The 26,633-nt window shown below is 49.1% G+C and overlaps 2 protein-coding genes across 2 annotated transcripts in view; one reads left to right on the top strand and one right to left on the bottom strand.

The window, feature by feature from the left end:
- LOC146767723 (uncharacterized) lies at nucleotides 1–26,485 on the bottom strand. The gene is made up of 10 exons (XM_085578442.1): nucleotides 25,414–26,485; nucleotides 23,637–23,773; nucleotides 22,110–22,314; nucleotides 20,497–20,662; nucleotides 17,438–18,235; nucleotides 11,196–16,591; nucleotides 10,002–10,103; nucleotides 3,817–3,891; nucleotides 970–1,030; nucleotides 1–374 (listed from the first exon to the last, which is right to left on the bottom strand). Exons 6-10 carry the CDS (start codon nucleotides 11,223–11,225, stop codon nucleotides 274–276), a joined length of 369 nt encoding a protein of 122 aa, XP_085434568.1. The 5' UTR covers nucleotides 11,226–16,591; nucleotides 17,438–18,235; nucleotides 20,497–20,662; nucleotides 22,110–22,314; nucleotides 23,637–23,773; nucleotides 25,414–26,485; the 3' UTR covers nucleotides 1–273.
- Nucleotides 16,886–26,633, top strand: part of ANTXR2 (ANTXR cell adhesion molecule 2) — a 77,959-nt gene continuing 68,211 nt past the window's right edge. Inside the window, exons 1-5 of the mRNA XM_021529524.3 lie at nucleotides 16,886–17,103; nucleotides 17,552–17,623; nucleotides 19,713–19,784; nucleotides 25,431–25,512; nucleotides 26,481–26,588. Of these exons, the coding sequence (XP_021385199.2) occupies nucleotides 16,979–17,103; nucleotides 17,552–17,623; nucleotides 19,713–19,784; nucleotides 25,431–25,512; nucleotides 26,481–26,588 (459 nt within the window). The 5' untranslated portion in view covers nucleotides 16,886–16,978. The remainder of the gene's footprint in view (nucleotides 17,104–17,551; nucleotides 17,624–19,712; nucleotides 19,785–25,430; nucleotides 25,513–26,480; nucleotides 26,589–26,633) is intronic.

Consider the following 26,633-nt stretch of genomic DNA (forward strand, 5'->3'; position numbering starts at 1 on the left):
TGAAGGCAAACACAAATACGATTTATGCACCGATAAAACCAGGGTCGAGGGCCGGTATATGCGGATGTGCCGCCCTCCCCCCCTGCCCCGCAGCTTTCGTTTCTCTCGCAGAGCACGAGCGGGACCAAACGCCACGTTGAAGGCACGTGTCGCTCCCTGGCTTTTCCCGAGCACTGTCGTGTCCAGCAGCCCTGTATTATGTCAAAAATCTGGCATGGCAGGCAGTGGCACATCTGCTAGGTGTGGATGACATTCATTAGCCAAGGTTCTCTGCTAAACGGCCTGCCAGAGTCTCAGCAGCGCTGCCCAATGCCAATCACTCGTCTGCTGCCAGCTCAAAGGCAATCCTGCTTCAGGGATGGCTCCTTTCCATGCTGGCAGGAGAAACAGAGGAAACAATGCATTTAGATGTTTGGGATGTGAGCGAGGTTGCACATGGGAGCAGCAAGCAGATGTAGCAGGAGAGGAGATGAAGTTGTGAAGTGTCATTCAATAATTGCAGCACAAGGGAGATGTGCTGGTGAGCTGAGGTTTGGGAGGGGAAAGCGTTAGGAAAGCATTAACCCCTTTCCAAACCACAAGGCAGACAGTGGTGGATGCTTTTTGGAAAGGAAACATAATGAGGCTAATGCAGCAAATGGCCTGTTTGTGCTCATGGAGGACACACAGACCAGCGCAAGGAGATTGATGCCAGGACAGCCGGGAAAACCTCCCGGGCCAGGAGAGGGAGCTGCGCTGACCTGCTCGGGGGCAGCCTGGCTCGGATGTCCTTCCCCTCTGGGGGTCTACCTGCTGCAGCCCAGACAGCCGCCCACATAGTGGGCTCAGTGCTGGCCCTGACAGCTTGGTTCACAGCCCAAAGGGGCAGCTGCACACCCAGGGCAAGCTGGGCACTCCCCGCCCTGCCCTATGAGAGATGTGGAGGCCAGAGGTGGAAGGAAGGAGCATCTGCTTGGCACTGCTACAAACATTCTCTGGGAAGAGAGGCTCCATTTTTCTCTGCTGAGAAGCTCTGGGAAGGTACTTGTTCCTAGAAAGGAATGAAAACACCTTGATCAGAGATAGATGTAAGGATGTTAATCTTCCCCTCTTAGTAATTTCATAAACTTAGAATCACATAATGAAGCTTGATTTTGAGCCACTATATGCTTTCCAGGGAGCCTGGGAGGCAACCTCAAATAGATGCTCAGTGAATAGCCCTGTTTTCCCTTAGCTTCCATTCTGACTTCTATTTCTGTTTACATCCACTCAGGTAGTGGTTCATAAAATGTGTGAGATGCTACCTACCTACCTACCTACACACACACACACAGCTTTTGCCTCACAGATAATTCCTGTGACAGTCTCAGTTTCTCAAATGTTCCAATACTTTTGCTTGCACCACGAAAGGCCACTGACAGCTTGCAGTGCCCTTCATGCTTCTTTCATCCAGGGAATCACAAGTTTCTCCCCCAGCACTGGTCTCTCTGCAATTACCTGTGCTATTAAATCCTCATGTACACCAAAAACCCTTTCAGGTCAGCACAACTGTTCCAGAGATGGTGGAGCCCATCTCTGACACCACACGTGCTCTTCCCACAGGCAGCGGCTTGCCCGACATCCTCTGCCTGGCCATCTGCAGCACAGCTCAGCTGTGAGTCCTTTCCTTCTGCTCTCGCCTCCCCAGGAAGTCGTTCTGCTCCAGCTGCATTCTGGACTGAGCCTTATCCACCTTCTGTTTCTGCACTGGGTTTGTCTCTGTTCTGGTTAGTTGGTTGGCCTCAACCAATGAATGTCTGCACATTAAAAGAGATTTCCCCAATTTCCTACTTTTGGTGGTTTAACATTTGCTGTATCACATACACCCCAACATCCTTCTGGCAGAGGCGGTGTGAACCCCACAACCTCCCATCCTCAGCCACTACAACTGGGTGGCTGCAAGAGCAGGAGTCAAATCAAGAGACAGAGACACGGTGCTTCTCCCTCCTCTCCAAACATTATACCTTCGTTTAAATACGTGAGTAATCCCACTGGACCTCCTCCGGTGCTTTAAGTTAAGCCTATTAAGTGTTCGCAGAGCAGTGGTCTGCACACAGAGGAGCCAGAAGGAAAGGGAAAGGGGAGAGCGAGGCTCTGCTCTGGCAGGGAGCCACGGTGGCAAGAAATACTCCCTGCTCTCCTTCCCCTCCGGGTCACCTTCTCCTTTGGCTACTCCCAGCAGCCCCACCACCAGGCTCCCCTCGGCGTTCCGTGCTGCCACCGACATCAGCGATGTGAGTGCGAGATGAAGCGAGGCAGAGGAGGAGGAAAGTGCTTTAAAAACTTGTCAAAACAAAAGCCTGGATTCATATTTTAATATCAGGTTGGGCTTTGCGGTCGCTGCGTTGGAAACTATATTTTGTTTTGTTTTCAAGACGCTTCTTGCAAAACTCATTGTGTTCATCATCATTATTTTCAGACAATGATGCGGGAGAGAGAGCAGTTTTCCCCCCTCCTACAAGGAGGGCTCCAGGAAAGCACTCATGCATGTGGTTTCCTTTGCTCTCTGAGGATTTCAAGCATGTACTTAGATTTAAGCCCGAGTGCTACTTTTTGTAACAGGGAGCACCTCTTAGAAACAGGACTTGATGCAAAACCTGCACATCCACGGAGCTCTGGCTCTTGACTCTGCTTCAAGCACTGCAAAACCTCTTGCCTTGGCCACACAAAGCCCCGTCCCACCCTTTGATGCATTTCTTGGCACGTGCACATTCTAATTCCTGACACCACCCTTTCTTCCCCTTTTCTTAGCTGGCTTTTCACTGGGCACAATGCATTATGTTTTCCTGTATGTACTACTCCATACTGCTTGCACAATGTTTTGCATGATCTAATATTCTTTGTTCAAAACTGCAAGAAAATCTAAATAAAGACTATAGCGTGTCGCATCAGTATAGGCATCAGCTAACGTTTTCCACGGCATATGGTACTTCAGAAGCCATATGTACCACTGTTTAGTGATTCTGGCAAAGAGGCGCAGAATGGTGAAATCCAACTGCCAGGATTTCTGAAAACAAATATGTAAATGCTCCAGTGCTTTTGTTATTCATAACATACCTCTAACACAGCACATACAATATGCTGTTCATTCTGTAACGAGTATACTACTAAACTATATTTGCTTCCGTTCTCGTTTTAAAAGATTTTTTTTCTTCTGTATATGATTCTGCCATCCTCTCTATCAAAATCCATCTAAACTACAATTCAGAAAAGGCGTTTTATCTATTTTGAAGCATACGCTACGGGGAAGATTGTGTACCTACGCAAGGGTCTCACATCAGAACAAAGACAGACGTTATCTCTGCAGCCTGACTAGTGGAATGAAAGCAAGGAAGGGAAGTGCACTTAGGCAGATGAGCTGCATGGAGCAAAGCTTGTTCAGCCGGGAATAACCTCCCAGGGAGCACGGGTGGGCTGGCCCTGCTCATGGGCTACTGCAAAGCAAGCAGGCGGACAAAGCTTTTGTGAACAGGCCCTCAGAAACAATAGCTGGGATGGAAAGAGAGGATTCCAGACACGTGGCCCAAGGTGCATGGTGGCTGCCAAACTCTGACCCGGGCTGGGATCGGTTCTGGTGAGCCGGGGCTTGGCCAGCAGCTGCGGACAAAGGGGATGGTCCTTGGCTGGGGGCTTGCTCCAGAAGGGCTGGCAGCACCAACACCGAGGTGTCAGGGCAGTGCACAGGGTTCATGTGCAGCACCTGTGCATCACTAAAGGCCATCAGCCAAGGCAGATGCCCTCCTTCCAGAGCCAGCACCAGCAGGTAAACAGGAATCAACACCCAGTTCCATGACCCACCTCTGACAGCGCTATGCTGAGTGCTCCTCTCATCCGCAATAAAAGCTTGTCATCTCTGCCTGGGATCTTGCTGTGCTGAAGGATTCCAAAATGTTGCTGTTTAGCATTAAGCTCCCCATTCACAACAAACATTTTAACATTACCTGTTGCCACCATTGCCTCTGTCTTTCGGCTTATCAGTGTCCACAGAAGCTGAAATAGTGGGAGTGACCAAGCCCATTCACAGGTCACTCTGCAGCTCGCTCCTGCCTCGGAAGCAGGGCTCCTGTATGTCCCCAGAGCTCCTGGTGACACCTGGGGACCAGCAAACCTCGGGAGGAGGGGACAGGTACCAGTGCCTCCAAGAAACATGTGGCTTTTCCAGTCTATTGCTTAACTAATGTTGTTAAAAACAACAATGAACCCAGGACTCCCTGCACACCGTCTCAGCGAAATACTGTCACCCTACAAGGTCCTGAAAAAATTCAGCCATCTCCAGACATGACAGTGTTATTCAAGACACACAGATGCCTTTTTCCCAAGAGATGGAGGACTGCTGCTCCTTTCTTTGCCAGTCATGCACTGCACCATCCCATTTCAGCAAGCACAATCTCCCTCAACAAGGTCCCGTGCCCACCACTGCCTCTGCTTGACTTCCCTTGCACATCAGACCTGCTCATTACCTCAGCCCCCAAGGCATTATCCTGAGCTGCAAACCATCTGGGTGCCCTAGCAACTCCTTTTTGCTAGGTTTTTCCCCCTGTGACATAAACTGGGATCCCACTTTCCCCCCGTCAAGTGACAGAGATACTCTGTTCTAAAACTTAAGCCAGACCTCTGCCTGCAGCCAGGTCTTTTACTGCTAAACACTGTTTTTTTTTCTATTCTATCACACCTTCAAATAAGCCCTTATGTTTTCCTACTTTTGTAGGTCCTTCAGCCAGAATCTGTTTTTTCCTATTCTGTTCTAGCCAGCAGGTGATAAAAAATTGCCATAAGAAATGTTGGCTTTGAGCATAAGTGCCTGGATTAGAAAAAAAGACAATTAGAAAGTGAAAAGTGGCAAAAAGCTCTAAGAAGCCAAAAATAAAAGAACAAACAAACATGCAATCTGGCTATCAAAAAAGGCCACGTTTTTCCCTTGCTGCAGTAAAAATCAACATTGTCAAAATTACAAAGTATATTGAAAGACAGGAAGCCATGGGGAGAGGGAAAAACAGTGCCAACAGGGTCAAAAAGGGGAGGCCTGGGAAAAGCCACCTGAAGGAGCTGACAAAGGAGGGGACAGGGAAAGGCTAGCACCTTGCACCGTGCTGCCAGCATGCTGCAGTGATCCTGCAGCTGCCGTGCGAGACAAACTGCCCCGAGTGAAGGGAGCCAAAAAAAAGAGCCCGCTGATTGAGCTGCTTCACGTGAGCCCGCATTTATGGCAGAACAAAGGTCAGTCTTGTATTACCTCTTGTGAATCCCTCTTGAATGAGCAGGCTGGGGATTTGATGAGCTCAGGACGAAGATTTATCGACATGCCAGGGGTTGTTGGCCCTAACTCTTAACCTGCTGGCAGAGGTTGGGGCTTTTCATTAAGGGGGGCTATGCATGGAATACGTGCAGGCTTCGGCTAAGAGCAAATGTGATCTCAGCCCACACAATTTGCCACTGCCTAAGAGACACCAGATTATTTTTTCTCAGCACAGAAGTCAGCAGAACCCTGGAACCCTCTGAGGAGCTGAGAGCACAGAGGGGATAGTGAGAGGAAAGCTGGAAGGGGTTTCATGGCACATTGTTCATTATATCCATGAGCTCTAGATCATCAGGGAAAACCCAACTGCCCCTTCAAGCTGTACTCCCATGCTCTGGAGGCATGCCCTTTCTCAAGCCAGGCAAACACCCAGTGACTCTGCCACGACAGGCTCCTTTCCAGGGCCATTCACAGCTCTCATCAGCAGTCCCCCCTGTGCCACCACAAAATCTGGCCACTTTTAAGAATGAACAGTCTTCATGTGGGATATAACTGCCTGGACAGGCTTGCTCCCTCTCCTAAATCCCCTGCCTTGATTGCACAAGCAACAACACTTTCAAGAGGAAAAAACAACCTGAGGAATTGGGTATTTAAAACAACACATCCTTCTGCCTCTCCTATTACTTGTTTTCATCGAGGCCCTTGTTTTCTCTGCACCCCAGTCCCTCCACCTGGATGGCATCACCTCTGACTGCTTGTACATGAGCAGCTGGGTTTTTTCCCCTGTCCTTCCTGGGCTGTTTCTGTGAACCCTGCTGAATCCATCAGACTTCATTTTATGAGATCCAGTACCATTTTGAAACACTTGAGCTTTCTGAAGCAACTTAAAAAAAACCAAACCAAAACAACCCCAAAACATGGACTAAGGGGTTTTACACTTGGTGTTCTCACACACTTCACACTTGTTCCTACCTTTTCCTTTTCCCATTGCAACCTGAATACCCCATGGTCCTGGCAGAGGGGTGGTAAATTCACTCCCTCCTTCCCTTCCTGCAGCCTCTGGCAAAGCTCGCAGCTTCCCTCTTTGTTTGGTTGAGAGATACAAGGATTTCTCATCCCAGAGACACCATCCCAAGGATCTTCCCAGCCCCTTGGGGGACACATACCCCCAGGTCCCTTCAAGCGCCTGGGCTGCAGCAGGCACAGCTGGAAGAGCCAGACAAGGACTGGAAGAGGGATTCCCAAGACGCGCTCCTGCGGAATTGAGTGAATAATTTCTCTCCCGCAGTCAGTGCCAGCACTTGCTCCTTGCCAGTTGGCAGAGGGTACCACTTCCTTTTCTGAGGAATGCTTAACATCCACCTTTCTCCCACCCCAAGGGGAAACCACAGAGGCTGGGGGAGTCTTTCCTGGCAACCAGGCATCTGAAGGAGCTGCAGGCTAGAGGAGGAATCCAGCAGGGAAGCCAGGTTTTACTTCATAAACTTCTTTTAGCTGAAGGGGAGCAGGGAGCACATTTCTCCCTCACCTGAGAGTTCCCATGGGAACACAGAAGGGCGGTGTAATAGCCAATTTTGGAACAGGCATGTCTGTGAACAACTTCTGATATAATATTTGAGTCCTCAGATGTTCAGCCACTTGCACATACTGCGCGAGTGCCTGATTTGCATGGGATTTGTATTTGTTGGTAGTCACATTCGTAGGAGAATGCATACATTAGATTAATGTCATCACAGTTTATGGAGATCATCTGTGCCACAGCACCAGCTCAGGGCTCTGACTGCATTCTGTGCCCTGTGGCACATGGCAGCCCCTCCTGCCCTGCCAGGGCCACCGAGAGTCGGGACGGCTGTGCCAGGCTGAGCACCGAGGTGGTCCTGCTGGGTTCTCCTCTTTTTAACACTAAAGTTTAAAGATCAATCACAGTAACTGTCTAAAATTTCTTAGCCCACATTCCAAAGGTATAATTAATCCAACTATTTTGACTTAATCTCTTATATTTGCTTGTATGAACTTACAGCACACTCTGCACCCTCATTTTCAGTGCCTACTTAAGGACATTCAGCCGTCAAACAGACCAACTAGGTGGTCCCTTTTTGTCTTGCAAGAGCATCCCTCTCTCAGTGAAATGGGATGGTTATAATTCCCTCCCCGTTTGCCATGACACCTGGGTGCTCTCATCTGCTAGACAGCTGGAAGCTGTCACTAGAGATGCTGTTCTCACGGAAGCGTTGCTGGGCTCAGTCAGACGCTCTTTGTAAAGCAGATGGAACACCTCAGAAGAACAGCACAGCAGCAACAAAAGCTCATTTTCTGCTAGGGGATTTCTGTTATTGGGCAATGCTTCCATCAGGTGACTTCACACCCCAGTGAGCCCACATGCCAGCGGAGTCCAGTGATGATTCTGTTAACCTACTTCCACTACTGAGGCCCTGCAGTTTCACTTCCCAAAGCCCCCTTTCCATCTCTGCCCTTCCAAAGCACACAGGAGCACTAGCAATGGGGGCTCAGCCCCCGCTGTGGCCCTGCCACCCAGGATTTCTGGCAGAGCAGGATTTCCTCTCCGTCCCCACGGAGCTGCGTGTGCACGAGCCTCTCAGGCTGGCAGCCACATCTGAGTCACTTCTGGTGCACAGGGTCTGCAGAGTCTGTCTCAACCTTGATGGTGCAACCCAGAGGAAGTGGGTGCCACAAAGGAAGAGGGCACATCTCCAAACCTAGTGATGATTTCACACTTACCCCAGAAACAGGCCAAGAACACCTTTTGGATGCCCTTAAATGTCTTTTTCTTTGCAGCACATGCCACCAGTCCATGCTCCAGCTACCTGCACAAGTCAGCTGCTTCCACTGCTCCTTACCCAGGCACAGCTCTCCCACCTCACAGCCAGCTCCCATCCCACAGCATCTGACACTCAAAGAGGCTGTGGTATGCATAGCTCACTCAAGAGAAGGGCATGCCCTTCTCCAATATGGGTTAGTAGACACAATTTTCAATTTCTGGCTCTTGCAAGCAAAGTCTTGAAATGGCTTTTCAATATTTGTCCTATTTTCCAAGCGACTGATACACAAAGAAATCTAGATGGAAACCTCCAAGAGATAATAAAATCCCTTAGATATCTCAGAAAATGTTGCCCCATATGATCTAGTACCCTCATGACAAACAGCTCTCTAGTTTTCTTTGTGATGGTTCCTACTTCCCACCAACATCTGTCACTGTGATTATGATCTCTAATGAGCTTCTAAATTATATCACAGCATTCTGCCTTGATGAGCTGCATTCAGTAACTTTCATTCTGCAAGACATGAAACACTGCCTACAAGATGCTGAATGAAAATTCCCTCAGCACAACAGCTGAAAAACTGGTTTTGAGGGATTTTTTGCCTGTTTTGCTTGGGTTTTATTTTGGTGTTTTCAGCGTTCTGTTTTGTGATTCTTGTTATGCATCTTATTCCAAGATGCCCAGGAACTTTACAAACGAAGCACAGAAAGTTGAGCCTTCCTATTGCACACCCCTAAAATCTCCACCCGAAGACGGGAACTGTCTCTCACCACACAGCAGCAGAGATGGCACATTATTCCTGTAAGGCAGGACAGGCAGAAGAACCCAAGGCCCCAGAGAAAATTGCCATTATTTTTAAGCTGGCTTCCAGTGCCAGGTGAGGGTTAGTTTGGGTGATGTATCCAGACCCTCAGGATGCTGCACAGACTCAGTTTCCCTGTGCTGCCAGGATGGAGCATTATGCTCCACACCTCCCCCCAAGCACTCTTTTCCCCCAGTGATCACACCGGGACACTCCAGTCTAAGTGAAAGTGGAAGAGTGAATATTAACCCTCAAGGTTTGCTGCCCTGGCTGCAAGGAACCAGTGCCACAGCTGTGGCCACTCAGCCTTGCTAACACATGCCCATGCTGGCTAGCAATCTCTAGGGGACTTGGATCTCTCCTGCTGATTCCTCAGACAACACTAGCCTCCCTCAGCATTCTCACTCACACATGTTACTAACATACATGTCCAGTGCCATACCTTGCACTAATGTTACCTGCCCATCTGGGAAAGTGTGTACTGTGTGCCTGAAGGCAAGGACAGAGCAGGCTGATGTTTGTGTGTAAAAACTGCTCCCCTGAGGCAGCAAAGTGATGACTTCCTGCTGGTGACTCAGCTGCACCTTTCCCTGCTGCTCATCCAGGATCTGTGACTTGGCTCAGGAGGGCTGAGCTCAGGAGAGTTTGATTTGTAGGACAGGATTTATGTAAGGTTATTGCTTACTTCTGCAGATAAGCACAGACAGTGCTGATCAACAGTTGCCATGCTTCTAACTCAGAGTAGCTGTGTTCTCTCTGTAACTCCTGTCCGTGGCCAACCTTGCACTTGGTGCCTGCAAAGCAGCTCCAAACTAATGGGACAAAACATGCTGAGCACAGCAAACGCAGGGTGCACATTGTTCAGCTCTCCCAGCCAACCTGTGGAGAACTGACCACCATTTCCCGTGCTTCTGGCCTGAGCTGGCACCCGGGTGGCAGGCAGGTAACAGGGAAGGTGCTGAGAACACAGGCTGAGATTGCAATGCAGTCCTGAGGGGGACAAGCATTGTTGGTACACTGATCCTCACTGATAAGTTCCCAAGTAAACTTTATTCCTAAGGGCATAATTCTAACGGCAGAGCACTAGCCTAGTTCCAAACAAACCCCATCTACCTGGACCATTTGCCTACTCACTGCAGCTGACACCATCTCCCATTTCTTTTACCTTTTGTGCACCCAGTACCTCTCCAAGCCCACAGTGACTCTGGCTCATTCTCTGAAGCACAGCTGGTTCTGACAGTTCTTGAGAGGGCAGGAGCACAAAATCCTGGAATAGCAAGCAAAACAAGTAAGTGCTCCTGAGTAGAGTAGAGGGAGAGGAAGAGCACATGACTGGCAGGAGCTACTGAGGAGCTTATGCACCATGGCTTGTCTGTGCCACAAAATGAGCTGCCCAGGTGAACGCACACTGACTCATCACTGTCTTCGACTCAGGAAATGAGTTTTCCAAGGAACTAAACCATGTCTTTGCATATCCTCAGCAGGGACTGAAGGTCCTTCCTGCTCAACATGTGTCACTACAGTCGTCTTGGGCTATGGTGCCATAGTACCATTGTACCATGAGCTATTCTGCTTCTTGGCTAGCTTTGCTGAGCAAAACATTTCCTTTAAAAGGCTTTCTTAAGAGGCACAAGAATTCAACAGACCATGAAAATACTGTCCCATGGAGGATGACAGTTTAGTACCCCAGCTCTCTTCCTGTGGCTGTTGCCATGTGGCAACTCTACCTGTTCCCCAAAAGCAGTGCCAAGCACACCATCTTCTGCACCCCACTAAGCTGACCCATTAAAAGATACAAGGTCCTTGCCAAGCTGCTTCACCAGCTTGTCCCTAGGGGAAGGGACAGGACCCTTCCTGCCCTTGTAGCATTTGTTACTCTGCCAATGGCACTGCAGAAAATGAAGCCTGCAATCCAGTCAACACTGCTCCACCTCCACCCATCTTAACTGCCCAGACATAGGAAGAAGAGAAAAGGATAAAACCTTGGATGACAGACAACAGGACATGAGTCCATATAAGTTAAACTGCTTACATGTGGAGAGATTGAGGAAAAGGTAATTCAGAGTCACACAGATGTAAACACCAGTCAGATAAGACACATCCCAGCCACTTCACTTCTGTCTTAAGGCCAGCACAGTCACACTGGTGATCAGAAGCACTTGTCATGCAGGCAGCCAGGGGAGCAGCTCGCATGAACAGGGCAAGGCTGATGTATGCCAAGTCACCGGTGTGATCTGGCTGGTGAATAACCAGGCAGGGCCGTGAGTCAGCCAGCAAACACTCCCACACGCACCCCTCCTGCCCTGCGGTGTGACAGCAGCAGAATGAGGAGATGGCTGCAGTAAAAACCCCATCCCACCTTCTCAAAGTGGTGTTTTCCCAAGCACATCCTCTAGATGGTCTGGCTAGAGTTTGGTGTACAAATCTTCACGAACCTGAGATTACACAGGGCAGAGGAACGGTGCTGCAGCCAAGCCCAAGGGCTGTAGGCAAGAAGCAGAATCACCCAATCATGTTGGAAAGTAGCTTGGATGGTTTTACCTCCTGCTCAAAGGAAGACCACATCAAAAATCTAGTCGGGCCTTAAAACCCCGAAGTGAACTGACCCCAAATTAGCTCAGTTCTTGAGAGCCTGGTGCTTAAAATGCCATGGTTGTGGGTTCCATCCCCACATGGGCCATTTATTCAAGAACTGGACTCAGTGATCCTGATGGGTCTGTTCCAACTCAGAATATTCTGTGACTGTGATCCCAGCCAAGCCACTCTGGCTGTCCTGCCCCAGTGCTCAGCTCTAGCTGTGTGGTGACAAAATTCCCCTACACCCTGCTGCACACCTCTCCCAGCCTCAGGCACACAGCCAGCCTGCCCCTGAACAGCTTTGTACCCACAGAGGGCAATCCTTCTCACAGTGATCCCAGATCCATCCACCTTGGTGTGTACATGGCATCCTGGACCAGCAGGGACACTTGGAAGTTCTGCTCTTCCCACACTGGCCATTACACAAGGACCTGCCCAAGCATTCCTTGGAGTTGTCTGATCCCTCACAATGGCTCTCCAGCCCCCCCCACTCTGCATGCCCAGCACCTAGAGCCTCACTCCACAGTGCTCCTTCCCTCACTTGCAACAAAAAGCAGGGTCGGAGCCCTTCTGCAGCTTCCAGGTGGCACAAGCTGCCACCCAGCCCCACAGTGGAGCCTCTATCCCCTTTCATGCCAGCACCACCTCCAGCCAGCCCTCCTCCCATGTGCCCCTGCTCTTATCTGCAGGCAGGTCCCTGAAGAAACTCCACCAAAAGTCTGGCATCTCTCCACCTGCTCCTCTTAGTGCCACACAAACAGTTCCTGGGGTTACGGCTGGGCTCAGGAGCAGTGACCCCATCCATGCAAATCAGGATCTACACAAAAAGACAAATGCTTAATTCCACAAAGAGCTCCTGGGGAAAAGAAGGGAAGAAAAAATAAAAATAAAAATTTTAAACCCCAAGAAGCTTCCTCAAAATGTCACACAAGAAAAAAGCTGAAAAACCTCCCACAATGCCATACCAAAAGCCTCTCCCAAACTTATAAAAGCCTCTTTTTAGCTGCATAAACAACAACAAAAAAAATGCTCTGCTGGCAATCTTCAAAATTGGGGAACTCCTCAAATTATGAGTGGGACAGAAAATGAGGGAAAAAGGTGGGAAAAAGCCCCAAATAAACTGGGGGAAACCATGGAAAGGAATGGTAAAAAGTTGAAAAAAGCACCAGCAGCAGTGGGCATCTCTCTGGTGGGGAAACAAAGGAGAGGGTTTACCTCCTCCAGTTCCAAAATTCTTCCCCCTCAAAAGCCTCTCTGAAGTGCTGGTGTCTGCTGAGTGCCTACACCTGTCTTGGAATGTTCCCCCCAGCACACAGTTCCCTGGCAAGCCAAGCAAATGACCCACCTCCCAGTGGGTTGCCTGAATTTTGTTTGTTCCCAGTTGAATTTTGTTTGTTCAAAGCATGGGCCAGGTGTTTGGCCACACAGAGCTCACGGCTCTTCGTGACTGTCACTCGCCCCAGCCTTGTAGCCGGAAGAACCTGGCACAGATGACTTCATGAAACCAAATTAGGGGTCATACACTAGAAAGGACATTGCCACAGCTCTGGCGTAATTAGGGCCCATCATCATCAAGGACAGGAAATTGGCACATCTGCTTTCTGGGCTGCTGATCCAACGGTGGCTCAGGCACGATGTCCTGCTGCAGCCCTCCTGGCCCTGCATAAATGTTGCCCTGAGTGCCCCCAGACAGTGGTACAAGCAGTTGTTTTATCACTCAGTCTCCCAGTAGTTCTTTACTCTTTTTCTCCTGGGCCTGGCAGGACAGAACTGACACAATGCTCTCTCTTGCTCTCCTTTGCAGCGCTGAAGGGGCCAGGCCAGATGAATAAATGTCAGCCCCTTTTCCTCCAGCGTGACCCCAAACTGAATACAAGTGATGTTTCTATTTGGATGCACCCGCAGAAGGTTTGAACCTGTCCCCCTGGAGCCAGTGATAAAACTGCCACAAATTGGATGACTGCTGGATCATGACCCACACTTTTTAAAAAATCATTTTTCTCCATATAATATTGAGAATTGTGTCATCTTTTCCCTGGGTTGCACTGCTCTGCTGGGAGAGTTCCTGGCTGCTCCATTCTTCTGTGTCCTCTGGCTGGGCCGTTGTTTCCCAAGAACACCAAAAAGGGTCACTACAACTCTAGAGTTGTGCTAAACTTCCAGCCCTGGTGATCCCTGGGCATTGCTCAGAGCCAGCAGCAGCTCCCGGGCCAGAGTGGGATTTCCATGTTTTCCGTCCTGCTTTTTTTTCCTCTCCCAGGCAGAGCGATTTATTTTTATGCTGTTGTGGTTTGCACCAGGACAGCCCATCTTTCCCTCTTTGTTTTCATTCCTTCTGCTTGTCTGAGCACCGTGGAAACAAACAGCTTTGGAAAAGTGGAAACAAGCATCTCTGCGCCTCGTCCAGGGCATCAGGCAGTAGAGAACCACAAGAAGCTCAGTGGAGCCTGCTCCGCTTCTGCTGAGACAGGAGGGAGCATCAGGGATCATCCTGGCTCCTCAGGGATGAGTCAGCGTGCACACAGCAGGGACACTGCTCCATATTCCTGCACTAATACCTTCTCTCATCCAACATACTGCTAGTGTTTAGGTCTCCTGGCTGTTGGAATGGAAGGGTTTCTTTCCCCGCTGTGTTTCTGTGAGTATTTTCAGTGGGCACTACAAATGCTTCATGATGCTGGAAAGGAAGAGCTATTCAGGAATTCAGAGCTTGCATAATTCCCAGATTTGTCTAGACAGATACTTTCCATCTGGATGATGCAGGCAGTACCACATGGACACGAGAGTTTCTGTGTTACTTAATGCTGTCCTTTTTATTTATTCATTTCTACACTGCTTTACAGGATGCTCACAGACACAAGGCTTCAGCTGTAATGGGAACAAGGATTTGCAGCTAATCCTTCAGGAGGCAGCTCTCAAAGAGCTCCTGCATGTTGTGTAACTGCTGGAGCCCCTCTGGTTTCTCTTTCCTTTACAAAGCATGAGACTTCCAAAGTGTGGTTCATATCCTGTGAGGGGAGAAGAAAAATATTTTCTGTGAACTGCTCTGGCTCAAGGCTCCCCATCATGATCATCACCTGTCCTGGTGTTTGCACAGCTCAGGGTGTCTGGAAGCGCTGGCTGGTGCCAGGGTTGTGGAGCTGTCCCATTCCATGCTGCCCCTGGATCATTTGGCAGAAGGGCGATCCCAGACCTGAGTCAGAAAGATTTAATTAATCAGCATGGCAGCTGCACACACAGAAGCACACAAGTTTGATTTTTCCAAATGTTGGCAATCGCTGAGCATCCTGAAGAAAGCAGGCTGGCTCACAGCTGTTGGGCAGAGGTATCCTGGACCTGGACTGGATTTCTCAAGCAACAAAGCCCTCCAGACCCTCTGTAGTCTAAGCAGAAGGCAGCCTGTGTGGCCACCAAACTGCTGTTTGACTCCAGTCCTAAGGTCATCTCACCACTGAAGGATTTCCCCCCCAGGCACCACCTTTCTGCTGCAGCATTCCTGAGGACCCACGGGCAGGGCCAGGCTCATGGCCAGGTTACAGCAAGGGTGACTTTTCCTTCCAACTGCTCGTCCCCAAATACGACGAGTTTGCTTTGGCACCGTTTGCCTGAGGTCTTCCCGACCAACCTGGGCCAAAAAAAAAAGATGGGAGTGGGTGGATGTTAAGGGACAACATGTGGGGAAATCATCTGCAAGTGCTGGAGATGAAGGAGGGAACTGTATAATCCCAAAGATGCTGTAAGCTGTTCTGTTTACTACTTTCTCTGCAGTAAACCTTGGCAGTGAACTGGAGTTCATTTGCTCATTGACCATCCACGTCAAACCTTCTGCTTTTAGGGCTGGGTTACTTTGTAGCTGTATTTTTTTAAGAGTTCTGTTTTCCTTGACTGAAGGGGGTTTCTCCCTGCTCCCCCTGTTTTCCCTGCTGTCCCAGCCTCCAGGCACAAGAAGCCGGTATAAAGGAGGTCCTTGTGCAAGTGACCTGGATTCCAGATGGGCGGGATGGGGAGAGAGGGCAAGCTGTGCCTGCTCCAGGTGCAGAACCAACACACAGAGGACACTCAGCTGGGGTTGGGGCAGAGGTCTGCAGCTGGCCTGGGTCCCTTGGTGCAGCCAAGAGCCAAGGTCCCCTCCTGCTGCTGCAACATGGTTTGTTTTGGCATTGGCAAGCCGCTGATGCCTCATCTGGCTCCTGGGATATCATGAAGATAGCTCAGGAGGCTGCTCTCCTGAGGGTTTGTGTGCACACAGGGAAAAACGCCTGTCCTGATGGGGCTGGGCACCCTCTGCAGCACTGTGGCACTGAAAGAGGTTGGGGAAGAGAGCCAAGCATCAGCGAACAAGTTCTGGGAATTGGGAAAGGAGGCTCCACCCCTTGTGTGAAAGAAGCCAAACAGCCAGGAGCCACTATATGCCCTACATGCCTAGCTCTCTCTCATCCGTTCATTCCAGCAAAATAGCCATGATTTATCTGCTTCTTCAGCAGAAACCACAGACTAAAAGAGGAATTCACACACTTGGAAACAAGTAAAGAGTGAACTGGCAGTGGAGGCTTGTTCCACACACGGGGTCACATGCGCCTGAAGCAAGATTTCCAACATCTGGATAACATGACACGCACTCCCGGGCAAGGCGAGCGCTCCTGGGGCTTGGGGTGGACTCGTGCAGCTTGGAAAGCTGGAGTGCATCTGGTTTTGGGAAGCTCAGCAAGCTTCCTCTGTTGTCTCACAAGCCTTTGCTCAGCTCGGCCTTTCTTTTGGCTGGGTCTCTGGAAAAGCCCAGGCTGCTCTGTCCTTAATCTTCCATGTTTTGTGTATCCACAGAGACTGTAAAACACTGCTTGCTTACTCTTTGGCCTTGCTAGCTCAAAGGCATTAAGAACTTTGTGAGCGAGATCTCTGGCTGACATTATTCACTGCTGGTCCACGGGCTCTGGTAAAGTTTCCAACTTGCATCATGTGGAGGCTTGGCTCGGCGTTGGGATCGGTGTGGAGAAGGCACTGTGACACGGATGTGTCAGGTCAGAGCGCCGTGGCTACAGCGAACCATCCAGAGACAGCAGGAACGGGGCTGAAGTGAGACGACAGGAAAACTCTCCAGCAGGATGACTCTGACTTCCCCATCTCTTCCTGCGGAGGGAAAACCAAGATCCTTTTTGCAGTCTGATTCACCCCCGCAGCCTGTGGGAGACACGCCATCACCGTTAGGACGGGGCTTTTTTTTTGTTTCCAAGTGACAATTCCGCGGTGTTTGTGCAATCCCCAACTCCCCCCCTCGACATTAAATCCAGTCGGGGCTCACTCTCCGGCACACGTGCAGCGCCGGCAGCACCGCGACCCGGAGCGACGCGGCTGGCGGGAGCGAGGAGGACGCGGGGGCCGGGCGAGCGGGGGCGGTGCGAGCCCGCCCGCCCCGTCCCCCGCCCCAGCCGCCGCCGCTGCGGGAGGGAGGGCCGTGCCGTGCCGGGCCGGGCCGGGCGAGCCGCGGCGGCGGCGGCGAGGGGCGGCCACTCCGGCGAGCGGCGGGACGGCAGCGCCCGCCTGCGCTCTCCGCCGCCCGCAGGCTCCATGGCCGGCGCCGTGCCCTTGCTGCTGCTGCCGCTGCTGCTGCCGCCGCTGCCCGCCGGCTCCGCGCCGGCCGAGGGCGAGCCGTCGTGCCACGGAGCCTTCGATATGTACTTCGTCTTGGACAAGTAAGCGCGGAGGCGGGCGGGGATGGGGGAGCCGCCGCCATCGGGGCGCGCGGCGGCGCCGCTTTTGTTCGGGCGGCGCGCGGGGCTGAGGGGCCGCGCGCGCGGGGGGCGCCGTGAGGGGCTCGGCGGGAAGTTCGGGAATCCTGCCGGGACCTCCTGAGGGGCCTGTGGAAGTTCGCCCACCGGAGGTGCGTTTGCGACCGGAGGATTTGGGAGAGAGAGCGGCAGCATCTGCCGCCCGCCCCGCCGCGGCGGCCGGGCTTTTGTGGGGAAGTTCGGCGGCCGCGATCGCCCTCAGGGCGAAGAGGGAGCGGGGCCCGGGCCACGGACTTACCAGCGAGAGCCGCGGGTACCTCGAGGTGATGTCTGGAACCGCGAATATGGTCGGTTTCTCCCCGAAATGTCACCCCAGATCAGGCCGCTGATGTGCTCTGGTTTTCCCTTGTAGGTCTGGGAGCGTGGCGCCGAACTGGCTAGAGATACTTGATTTCGTAAATCAGCTGACAGAAAGATTTGTGAGGTACGTGGTGCTGCTTGTGACACCCGAGGTGATGCTGGAGTAATTCTGGGCTGTGTTAAACCCCCCCACCCCCCCGCCTTATCCCCGTGCTTTTGGAAGCTCAGGGGATTGTTTCACAAACACATTAAAAGTTTGGCTTCTAAGACCCAAATTGCTGGAAAATATTGGAAACTTTATTTTCTTGTGCTTGGAGCTCAGCAGAAAGGTGACAATATGTGTCTAAACACTCTCAAATGACTCTCAGATGTTTTTTTAAACTTGTTTTTCAATATACCATTTTCCTATTTTCTGATGGGAGTACTGCTCAAATTCTGTGTTTGAAGATCTGTATAAAGGGGCAGTCTTGAACACATGTAAACATACACATTAATATATAGCACAGGTCGAAAGGAAGAGAGCAGTGTTAAAGCTCAAACTCTGAGGAAGCCCATGCCATGTAACAGTGCATTTGTTGTACTTACATATAATCAACTTACTTACATATAATCAACTTTGTTACTGTCAGCAGTGTGGTCGGGCAAGTCCAGCTCCTCTTGAAATAGCTGCTGTAAATCCTGGCTGACTGCTCTGGACAAACAGCTGAGGATTGCAGTGCTTTGCTTTAAAAACCCCCTACAACAAAATTCAGGATAAACCAAATGAATCCCTCACCACACACAGGGAGAGATGGTGTGGTAGGCTTTGCTGAGGAAAACGTAGTGCAGAGTGCAGTTACAATCCTGGCTTGCTAAGAAAAGGATCCAGTTAGGCATTTAGAAGTAAATATTGCTTATTTTCATCTTGTAAAAAGCAACTATTTTGTAAACTTCTGGAAAACTTCTGTCCAGGGGGCCACAGAAACTTTTCGAAGTTGTTTTGTAAACTCTGGAATTACAAAAAAAGAAAAAGAAAGCCTGATAACAAAGCAGGACTTCTTTAGGTAGGTGGTAAAAAATTTGCCCACCCTGAGAGGTTGGAAAGATTTCAGTGGAAATCTTTCGGTTCAGCATCTTCTCCAGCCAAGGGACACTCCCTCTTGCAACACTCGTGTGGAGGTCTGGCTGCGTTCCCATCCCAGTGTCCGAGTGCTCACAGAGAGGAGGCATGGACGTGTGGCTTGTGTAAAGAAAGGTTCTGTGGGGATCCTGGAGAGAAGCTGGCTAAAGCGTAACTTGGAGGGTGTTGCACGTGGGGGTGCATCACCAACAGGGAGGCCTCGCCCTAACCACTAGGCAGGGGTGCACTTGCCAGAGGGTGGGATTGCAAGTACTCAGTTCTGTTTGGTGGCTCAAAAGGGTGATAACCCCTCAGTTTCAATTCTAATTTATTTTAGAGCCTCTCAGGTTTTGGTATGCAGAGCCATTATGGATAGACTGCAAGCCTGGGTTTTAAACCCGAGGTCTATGCACTTCTGTGCAGACTGCCAGCATTTACATTCCCTTGATGGCAATAGATTTAAGTTGCATCAGTGTCATCAGTGGACTGAAAACATATGGTCATTCAGCTTTTCAGGTATTAAGTCCTTACTAACCATAACCTGATTAATTAATGGTGATACTTATATACAGTAAATTACAAAGTTAGTGAATATATTAAAATTGAGATGTTACAGGAAAATTCCTGTCTTGGGCCTCCAGAGCATTAGGCAACTCCTAAGTGTTTTCCACTGCTAATTTGATATGATTCCCTGCAACTTATCTTAAAAATAAATTTTAAAAAAAGGTTGAATTCTTCAATAAAATCAATTCATACAGCATTGCTTTTTACCATGACATTTCCCTGTGTGCTTTTAGGGAAAAAATTTTCAAGTCTCATAACTCCCTGGTCAGAGAAAAAATCACAGTCTCACTGTGGAAGACCCTGCATGCTGCTTTCTTGTGACTGGGAGGATTTGATAAACATAAACAAAAAGCAGAGTTGGAAGTAGGCATTGTGTCATCCTGAAGGAAAAGGGGAAAGATGGGAAAGGTTAGGGGTGTAGTTCAAAAGCACGTTTCTAGGAGGCTGGAGGATAAAGATCATACGAATGAGACCTGAAGAAGTGAATGAAATGCTGTGCATTGGTATGTTTCTCTGAAATGTGTTTTTGCCTTCTTTCCCCTTTCTAAAGCCCCAAGATGAGAGTGTCGTTTATCGTGTTTTCCACTCAGGCGCATATCGTTATGTCGCTAACTGGAGACAGGTTAGTGCTCTGCTTTTTTAATTCTCCCCCTCTCCCTCCCTCCCTCCCTCTGCCCTTACTGAATCAGAGGAGCAGTAACAGGAACGAAACAAGAACTGATCCCTCTAAGTGGTGGCCAGTCATGAAGCTGCCCTGCAGAGCTGATTTAATTTTGTGGCTATATCCCTGGATAGCCTCATAAAAAAGGAAGGAGAGGAATGATGGGAAACAAATCCTTGATGTTACCTCTGCCACTGCTTTGCAGAAAAACTAGCAGTAATGTTTTCATCTCTGTGTGACTCTGCATCTCACTTGGCACAGTGTGAGAATGATTCTTCCATTTGCTTTTGTAAAGCAGCCTCCATAGGAGGATTAGCCGGACTTTTCTCGTGTCTAGGAGAAGCATAAAATGGTAAATAAATGTATCTCATATTCTCACATAAGGTAGGTATTTTGTTTTGTATTTCCTAACCTGGACTTCAGGGCCTGTTTAGATAGTGGGGTTGGTGCCTCTTGAAGGGTGTGAGATCTTTCTGACACTGTGGTGATGTACGGGTCTGCCTGAACTTTCAGTGGATGGTTTTGAAGGCGTTGGAATTCAAGGCTGCTCACTCTGATTTCTAAAGCAAGTGAGGATTTGCAGCTAGGATATCTTAAGGATGGGTGGGGGGGCAACAGAAGGAGGAGAAACAGCTAGAGAAGAAAATATTGCAAAAATAATTACCGAACTCACAGAAATTGGGAAATTGTTGTGTGGAATGAGTGCTCTCGGCAGAGGACAGTGGCACTGCTGTCAGAGTCCTTTGGTGTCCTCTCAGCTTTCTCAAAACCAACACGACCTCTGCTCTCTTCCTTCTGTCCAGAAGCTACCACCATGCACACCCTTCTGGGTTTTGAACCTGTGGATAAACCATTTAGGAATCACTCCACAAAGCTGTGGCAGGGTGGAAGTAAGGTGGTATGTCCTTTCTGCTCCCATTAATAGGGTCAGTGCAAAACATGGTGTGCTGTAGCTGGTTAGCTCTGCTGTGGGTTTGTTTGTTTTAAACAATACATAACAACAAGTACAACACCTCCTGAAAAGACCTGCTGCTGGCAACAGGCACACGTCATGCTACAGAAATGTAGCGGACATCTGAGATGTCTAAAAACTCAGTTCTGAGCCCCTCCTGTTTCAACATTTAAAAAGTGTTCTGACTAGAAAACAGCCACTTCCCCCCACCCGGACTGAGATACTGGATCTGCTCTCTGTGGGCAGAGAGTTGCTTATGAGCCATTTTTCCAGATGGCTTGAGAGGGGTCAGGAGAGGACACTTGAGCCTGTTCTGAGGCCTGCTGAAGTCAATGAGGTGCTTTCTCTCCATTTCAGTAGGCTGTCAGTGGCCTGTTCCTTATCAGGCCTGAGAGGCAGCACTGATAGCACACAGACCACTTGAGGGGCAGGATGCTGGAAGCCCGCCACGGGGACACAAGTGCCCTTTTCATTGCTGGTCTGTGGCACACTCGGAGCCATGGACAGAATCGTGTTTTTCTCAGAAGCCTCATGTAAAGCACAGGAAGAACCTCTGCAATTCCACTGGGTTCTCCTGAGGGGCTTGGCTCTAGTTCAGGATTGGCTGATGCTCTTGCCAGTGTGTCAGGGGAAGCAAAGTGTCACCCTTCTTGTTCAGAGAGAATTCTAAGGAGAAAGGGAAAGGAGACTGGTGACTGTGACCATATGTACATAGGTAAGGATGGATAGATACAGTTGGAGCAGCTGTCCTTTTAGATATTAAAGAAATCAACAGAGGAAAAATACTGAGACTGTCTGGACCCTGTTGCTCCCAACAGAAGATAAGGATGCTAAGCACGCTGCAGTGTTTGTGAGGATGATTATGGAATATTATGGCCTTGGTTTGTTACATGCACTTTGGACTTGCAGGCATGTTTTTGCCCTAGCTTACTTGGTAATTCCCAAATGTCAGAAAACCACAATTTCTTCCCAGCAGTTAGATCAAAGCAGGACAGAATTTTTTCTTTGCAAAGCCTTAGGCTTCTGATTGTTTGCACAAAGCTCTTGCTGGGTTTACTGCACAATAAAGCTGTGGGTATAAAGAAGGCCATAGCAGAGTGCCGAAGCTCCCAAATTCCCAAATATTTTGTGAGTGTGGGCAGTGCTGTGACTAACTCTGTAAAGAGAAGTCATTGTTAATCACAGCACACAGAGTGCTACAATAAATCCATGGAATAACAGCAGCACCCAGGTGGAACAGCCTTCTCACACTCATTAAAGCCCATTTGAGACACATTTGTGAATTTGAGCTGGCAACTGTGCAATAAGCGGTAAACAAAGATTGGTGTACTCACCTCTGGGGCTCACTGTTGGAAAGCAAGTGGTTTGGGACAGTGGACACCCTCAGGAGTACCATCCAGCTGGCATGATGTTGCCTTTGTTCTCTTCTGGCCAGCTGTCCTGGCCAGCAGCAGTCCAGGTTTCTGTGAGTTGGCTTTGGCAGCACTGATGGGTGCCAGCGGTCATGACAAGCCCTGCTGCCTCTGCCTGGTTAAACTCCTGCTGGAGATAAAGAGGGATGGGGTTAGTGATGGTGGAAAAGTAGGACGCTTGAGTACACGACCAACTGTCCTGTCCTTGTCCCTAGTCCAGTGGTGTGCTGACTGCTCCTGGTTTCACAGGAACGTGTAAAACACGGACGTGTTGGGGGCCTCGGTCACATGAGCTGCCCCTGCGTGTGGGTCCCAGGCAGCTTGCCAAAACAGACTCGTCTGCAGAGAGTGCGTTCTGCTGCATGTATCAAGTACAGCAGAGTTGGCCACCTATGTGGTTTTCATCTGGAGGCCTCAGGTTTGAAGCAGAGTAATTATTTTAAGAGAATCCACCCTTTGTAGTATTGAAGAGGTTTCCTTTCACCAGTATGACAGCGTGCCTCATCAGAGGTGGAGCCATCCCTGTTTTTATCAAAGAACACTTCCCCTCTCGGTTTCACTGACACATGTGTGTGTTTTCCTGTTTACTGCACATCCTTCTTAGCAGCAAACCCCAAGTACCTGTTTTGTTTGCCTTCGTTTGTTAGGGATGAGCCTGTTGCCTTGCAGCACACAGCCTCATTTCTCACCATAAATACGTGCACAGTGAGGGCCACCATCTCCTGCCAGCGCTCATATGCTCATCGCATTGAGATAATTCAAGATTCCAGCACTTCAATAGGTGGAATGCAACACGGAAAAGACATACAGAATGCTGTTCCCCACTCAGAGGAGCTAAGAGCACCCATTCTGGAATCTGCATGGATATTAACAGCTGTGTTTGCCTGGCTGCTGCTGGAGGAGCTGTCTGAAGCAGTTACACAGCTTAGAGAGAGAACAGACGGGGTAGCTATTAAAAATTAGTTGTGCCTATGCTAAAACACAGAAATGGGCTCCAGCGCATATGCTGAGTGTATAAAAGATATTAAATTTGTACTTATTCAGCCCAAACACAGACAGGCTGCAAGTTGCCGATTCTGTTTTGCCTCTTCCACCTCCGTCCCTTTTATGACTTGCACCACAAAGCCAGTGGCCCTCAGCCTTTGCTAGTGTTCCCGAGCTGTGCTGTGGGATGTCCAGGCACTGAGGCTGAGGGCTCTGCTGCCACAGTACAGATGAGTTATACAACCGGAACTTCCCTGGGCATTTCTGTGTCTACCAAACAGCCTTACAGAAACCAGAAAAAGGAAGTTGTGAGAGCACTGAGGAGCAGGAATTGGGGTCCTGAGTGCTGTGGTTGGTTGACTGCTGAGTCCCATTCATTATCGGGACAGTGCAGGCAGGCATGAGCCCTTGTGCCCAGCCTTCAAACCAGCCAAGGGTGAGGAGTTTTAGAGTGAGGGAGCCCACCTCTGCTGCTGGTTCTGGGGCCGTAAGTCCATAGTGACCTTCTGACATCCAGACCAGGACTCGCTTGCACTTGACCAGTGTGGAGAACGCAGGGAGCTAGTTGACATCTGGCTGGGTCTGTCTAGTGCAGCTGTGCCCTGAGGGCAAGAGATGGTGCCTGATTAAATGCAGCTAAAAGAGCTCATGCTACCAAAGATTTTACTGGAACCCCTTGTAGGCAGAGGCCTGGCAACACCAGAGATTGCTGTGTGACCGGGTCACAAGACATTGCAGATAAATAAAACCGAACTGATTGTACAAAAGCTATTTTTGCAAAATGAAATCTGTTTCAGAAAACTGGGACTTGAGTTGCTGCTTGTTTCTTGGCAGCAGAGCACTAACGCCTGTGATGTGCTGCCACTCATTTCTGGCAAGCACCAACTCTGTGGTTTATAATCTGCGTTCCTACATAATCACTTGCAAGTTGTTTCTATAGATGCTGAATGTAAAATATTTGGATCAAACAGATTGTATTATCTTACATAACTTGTTCCCTTCCATACATTCAGTGCCACATATCTCTTTTACTCCCTCCCCTCCCTGATCGTATCAGTGGATCCTGTGACGGGGAGCTTATTCCAGCTATGGATTGTACTTTGGAACAGAGCTGCTAAACATAGAGGAAGCCCATCCGTGTAACAAATGACAAGTGGGTGGCATTCAGGCAGTGTGGCATATGTATTCTTTCTCATTTGGTCTGGCCTAAGGAAAGCTTTCACGCATCCTGCTATGTATTTTCCCTCCATCTCCTCACCCCTGCTGGGTTCCACTTTCTCACCTAGATTTGTCACAGTGTTCTATATATTCTGGCCCAAATTTTGCCCCTTCTTAGTTTTTGCTTATCCTTCCCTAGCTTCCATGGACTTGGCTGAAACTGTGTTCGCAGAAGAATGAAGACCCTCCAGATTTGATTCTTTCAATAGTCTCTCTGCCTTTGTTCCCCCAACTTGGGCTGATTTCACTGGAAATAATTCCTGTTGTGCAGTCTATCGACTTTAGCCCTTCAGTCTATCCCTTTCAGCCCCATAGTTAGTGAGCATCTTGCAGGTGGATCTGCTGTACTGCTTGTGAAAAATCATGGTACAGATGCATTCTCCTGTTAATTCTAAGTGAGCTGTGGACCTGTGTGGGGTGCCTTATGAAAGGTCACACAAAAAGGTTGTAAAAGTCAAAATTTAAAAACTCTGATCAATCCTTCACTTTTGCCACGGGAACAAAAGGTGCCTTGTGAATGCTGCATTTGGCTGAAGTAGATATTTTCTTCAGGGCAAAGGTTTTAATTATTGAAGTTCATTTCTATGTGATTGCATTTGTGCATATTGGTCCAGAAGATTTCTGATGAAACAGAACTGCTATTCTAAGGGATTTCTTCTTTGACTTCAGCGTGATTGGAAGCAAAGTTGGTTTAAAGTAGCAAAATAGACCTAATGCAACAGAATTTCCACTAGGCTATGTAATGCTGAGGCTTTGCCACCTCTTTGCAATATCTGCTCTACCTGGACATTTTCCTTGATTCCAGCTTTTTGACTCACTGAAGCATATTGTGTTAGATAGCTCTGAAATACCTGTTCCCACAGCGCCACTTCTGTCATGAACACACAGTCTGCCTCCACGTGGGCTCCTAGCTAAAGGCTCTAATTACAGCTTTTCATTTCAGTTCTCCTTGAGGACAAATACCTTTTTTCAATTGATAAATTACACCCTTTTCACCCTTCAGGTCACACAAACAGGCTCTTACCTTTTTTTCGTTCACAGAGAGAAAATCAAGAAAGGTCTGCAGGATCTGGAGAAGGTGAAACCAGCAGGTGATACATACATACATGAAGGACTAAGAAAGGTAGGTTTTACTCATCTTCTTGTAATCTGCACACCCTCTGTTATCACCCTTTGGGTAACAACCTGTAACATAAATAGATTGATGCTTTATCAGTCTGTTACGCTCAAATCTGTCTGGTTGCCCGAGTGGTCCCCAGGGTTGCCCAGACACTCTGCAAATCCCATGCAGAAGATGACTAGCCATCACAGCAATCTGCCATGTGGAGTGTCTCTGACTCGCTCCTTCTCAGAGCAGGGGTTTGCGTGGTGGGTCTCAGAGCTCAGCCAGCATCCCAGTGCCGTGGTAAACAGCCACCCGCAGCTCGGTAGGGCTGTGGGGCTTGCGGTGCCTTCCAGAGCGCTCTCCCTGGGGAGAGCTTACCGCACAGAGCAGCGGTCCAGGCACAAATGCTCTTCATTTTGGACTGTCTTAATTACGGGGTTCCCAGCTGCTTATATTTATTTTTCTTTGTACAAATAATGCAGTTTTGGTGAAAGCCCTGGCCCTGAAGGTGAGGATCTTAGCTTCTACTGTTACAGACAAGTCAGTTCTTTCCCTGTGACTGTAGAGCCATGTTTGTAACCAGAATCTGCACAATGAAAAGCCAGGCAAAGGGAATTCTGTTGGTACTTAAAAAAAAAAGAAAAAAGAAGTTTTAAGCCATCCTTTCAGTCTTTTATATCTTGGAACCTACTGACTGTGTTGAAATCTGGGAGGTAGCAAAGGAAATCCTAATGGTGGATTTGAAGAGATCTGTCCTGGAAGAACTGCATATAGGCAAGGGTTGATGGGTCAGTGACCCCAGTGCTTTGGAGATGGGCTCAGTGGTGGCTGGAAATGACCGATGAGGGGTTTCCCTGCTGGTAGTGAGTTCAAGGGAGGCAGAGGATTGTCATGAGAGAGATGTTGTATTAGATGCTTAGAAGATGCATCATGGTTAAAAGCTTGGGTGTAGTTTTAAGGTGGCCAATTTATTCTGTTGTTTTCAGGCCAATGAGCAAATTGCGAAGCAAGGAGCTTCAAGGTTCTCTAGTATCATCATTGCACTGACTGATGGCAAGCTGGATGGTCAGATTCCCTTGTATGCAGAGAAAGAGGTGAGCACAAGGTGGAAATACATGTCATACTCTGCAGAGTTTGGG

The sequence above is a fragment of the Lonchura striata genome, chromosome 4, assembly GCF_050655825.1.
Source record: "Lonchura striata isolate lonStrDom1 chromosome 4, ASM5065582v1, whole genome shotgun sequence".
Classification (NCBI taxonomy): Eukaryota; Metazoa; Chordata; class Aves; order Passeriformes; family Estrildidae; genus Lonchura; species Lonchura striata.

Coding starts and splice junctions, on each gene's coding strand:
- LOC146767723 (XM_085578442.1), bottom strand. CDS start 11,225: ATGTGCTTGGGAAAACACCACTTTGAGAAG. Junction 10,104..11,195: donor GAAAACACCACTTTGAGAAG/GTGGGATGGGGT, acceptor TTGCTATTCCAG/GATTTTGTGCTCCTGCCCTC. Junction 3,892..10,001: donor AGGTACTGGGTGCACAAAAG/GTAAAAGAAATG, acceptor GGAATCCTTCAG/CACAGCAAGATCCCAGGCAG.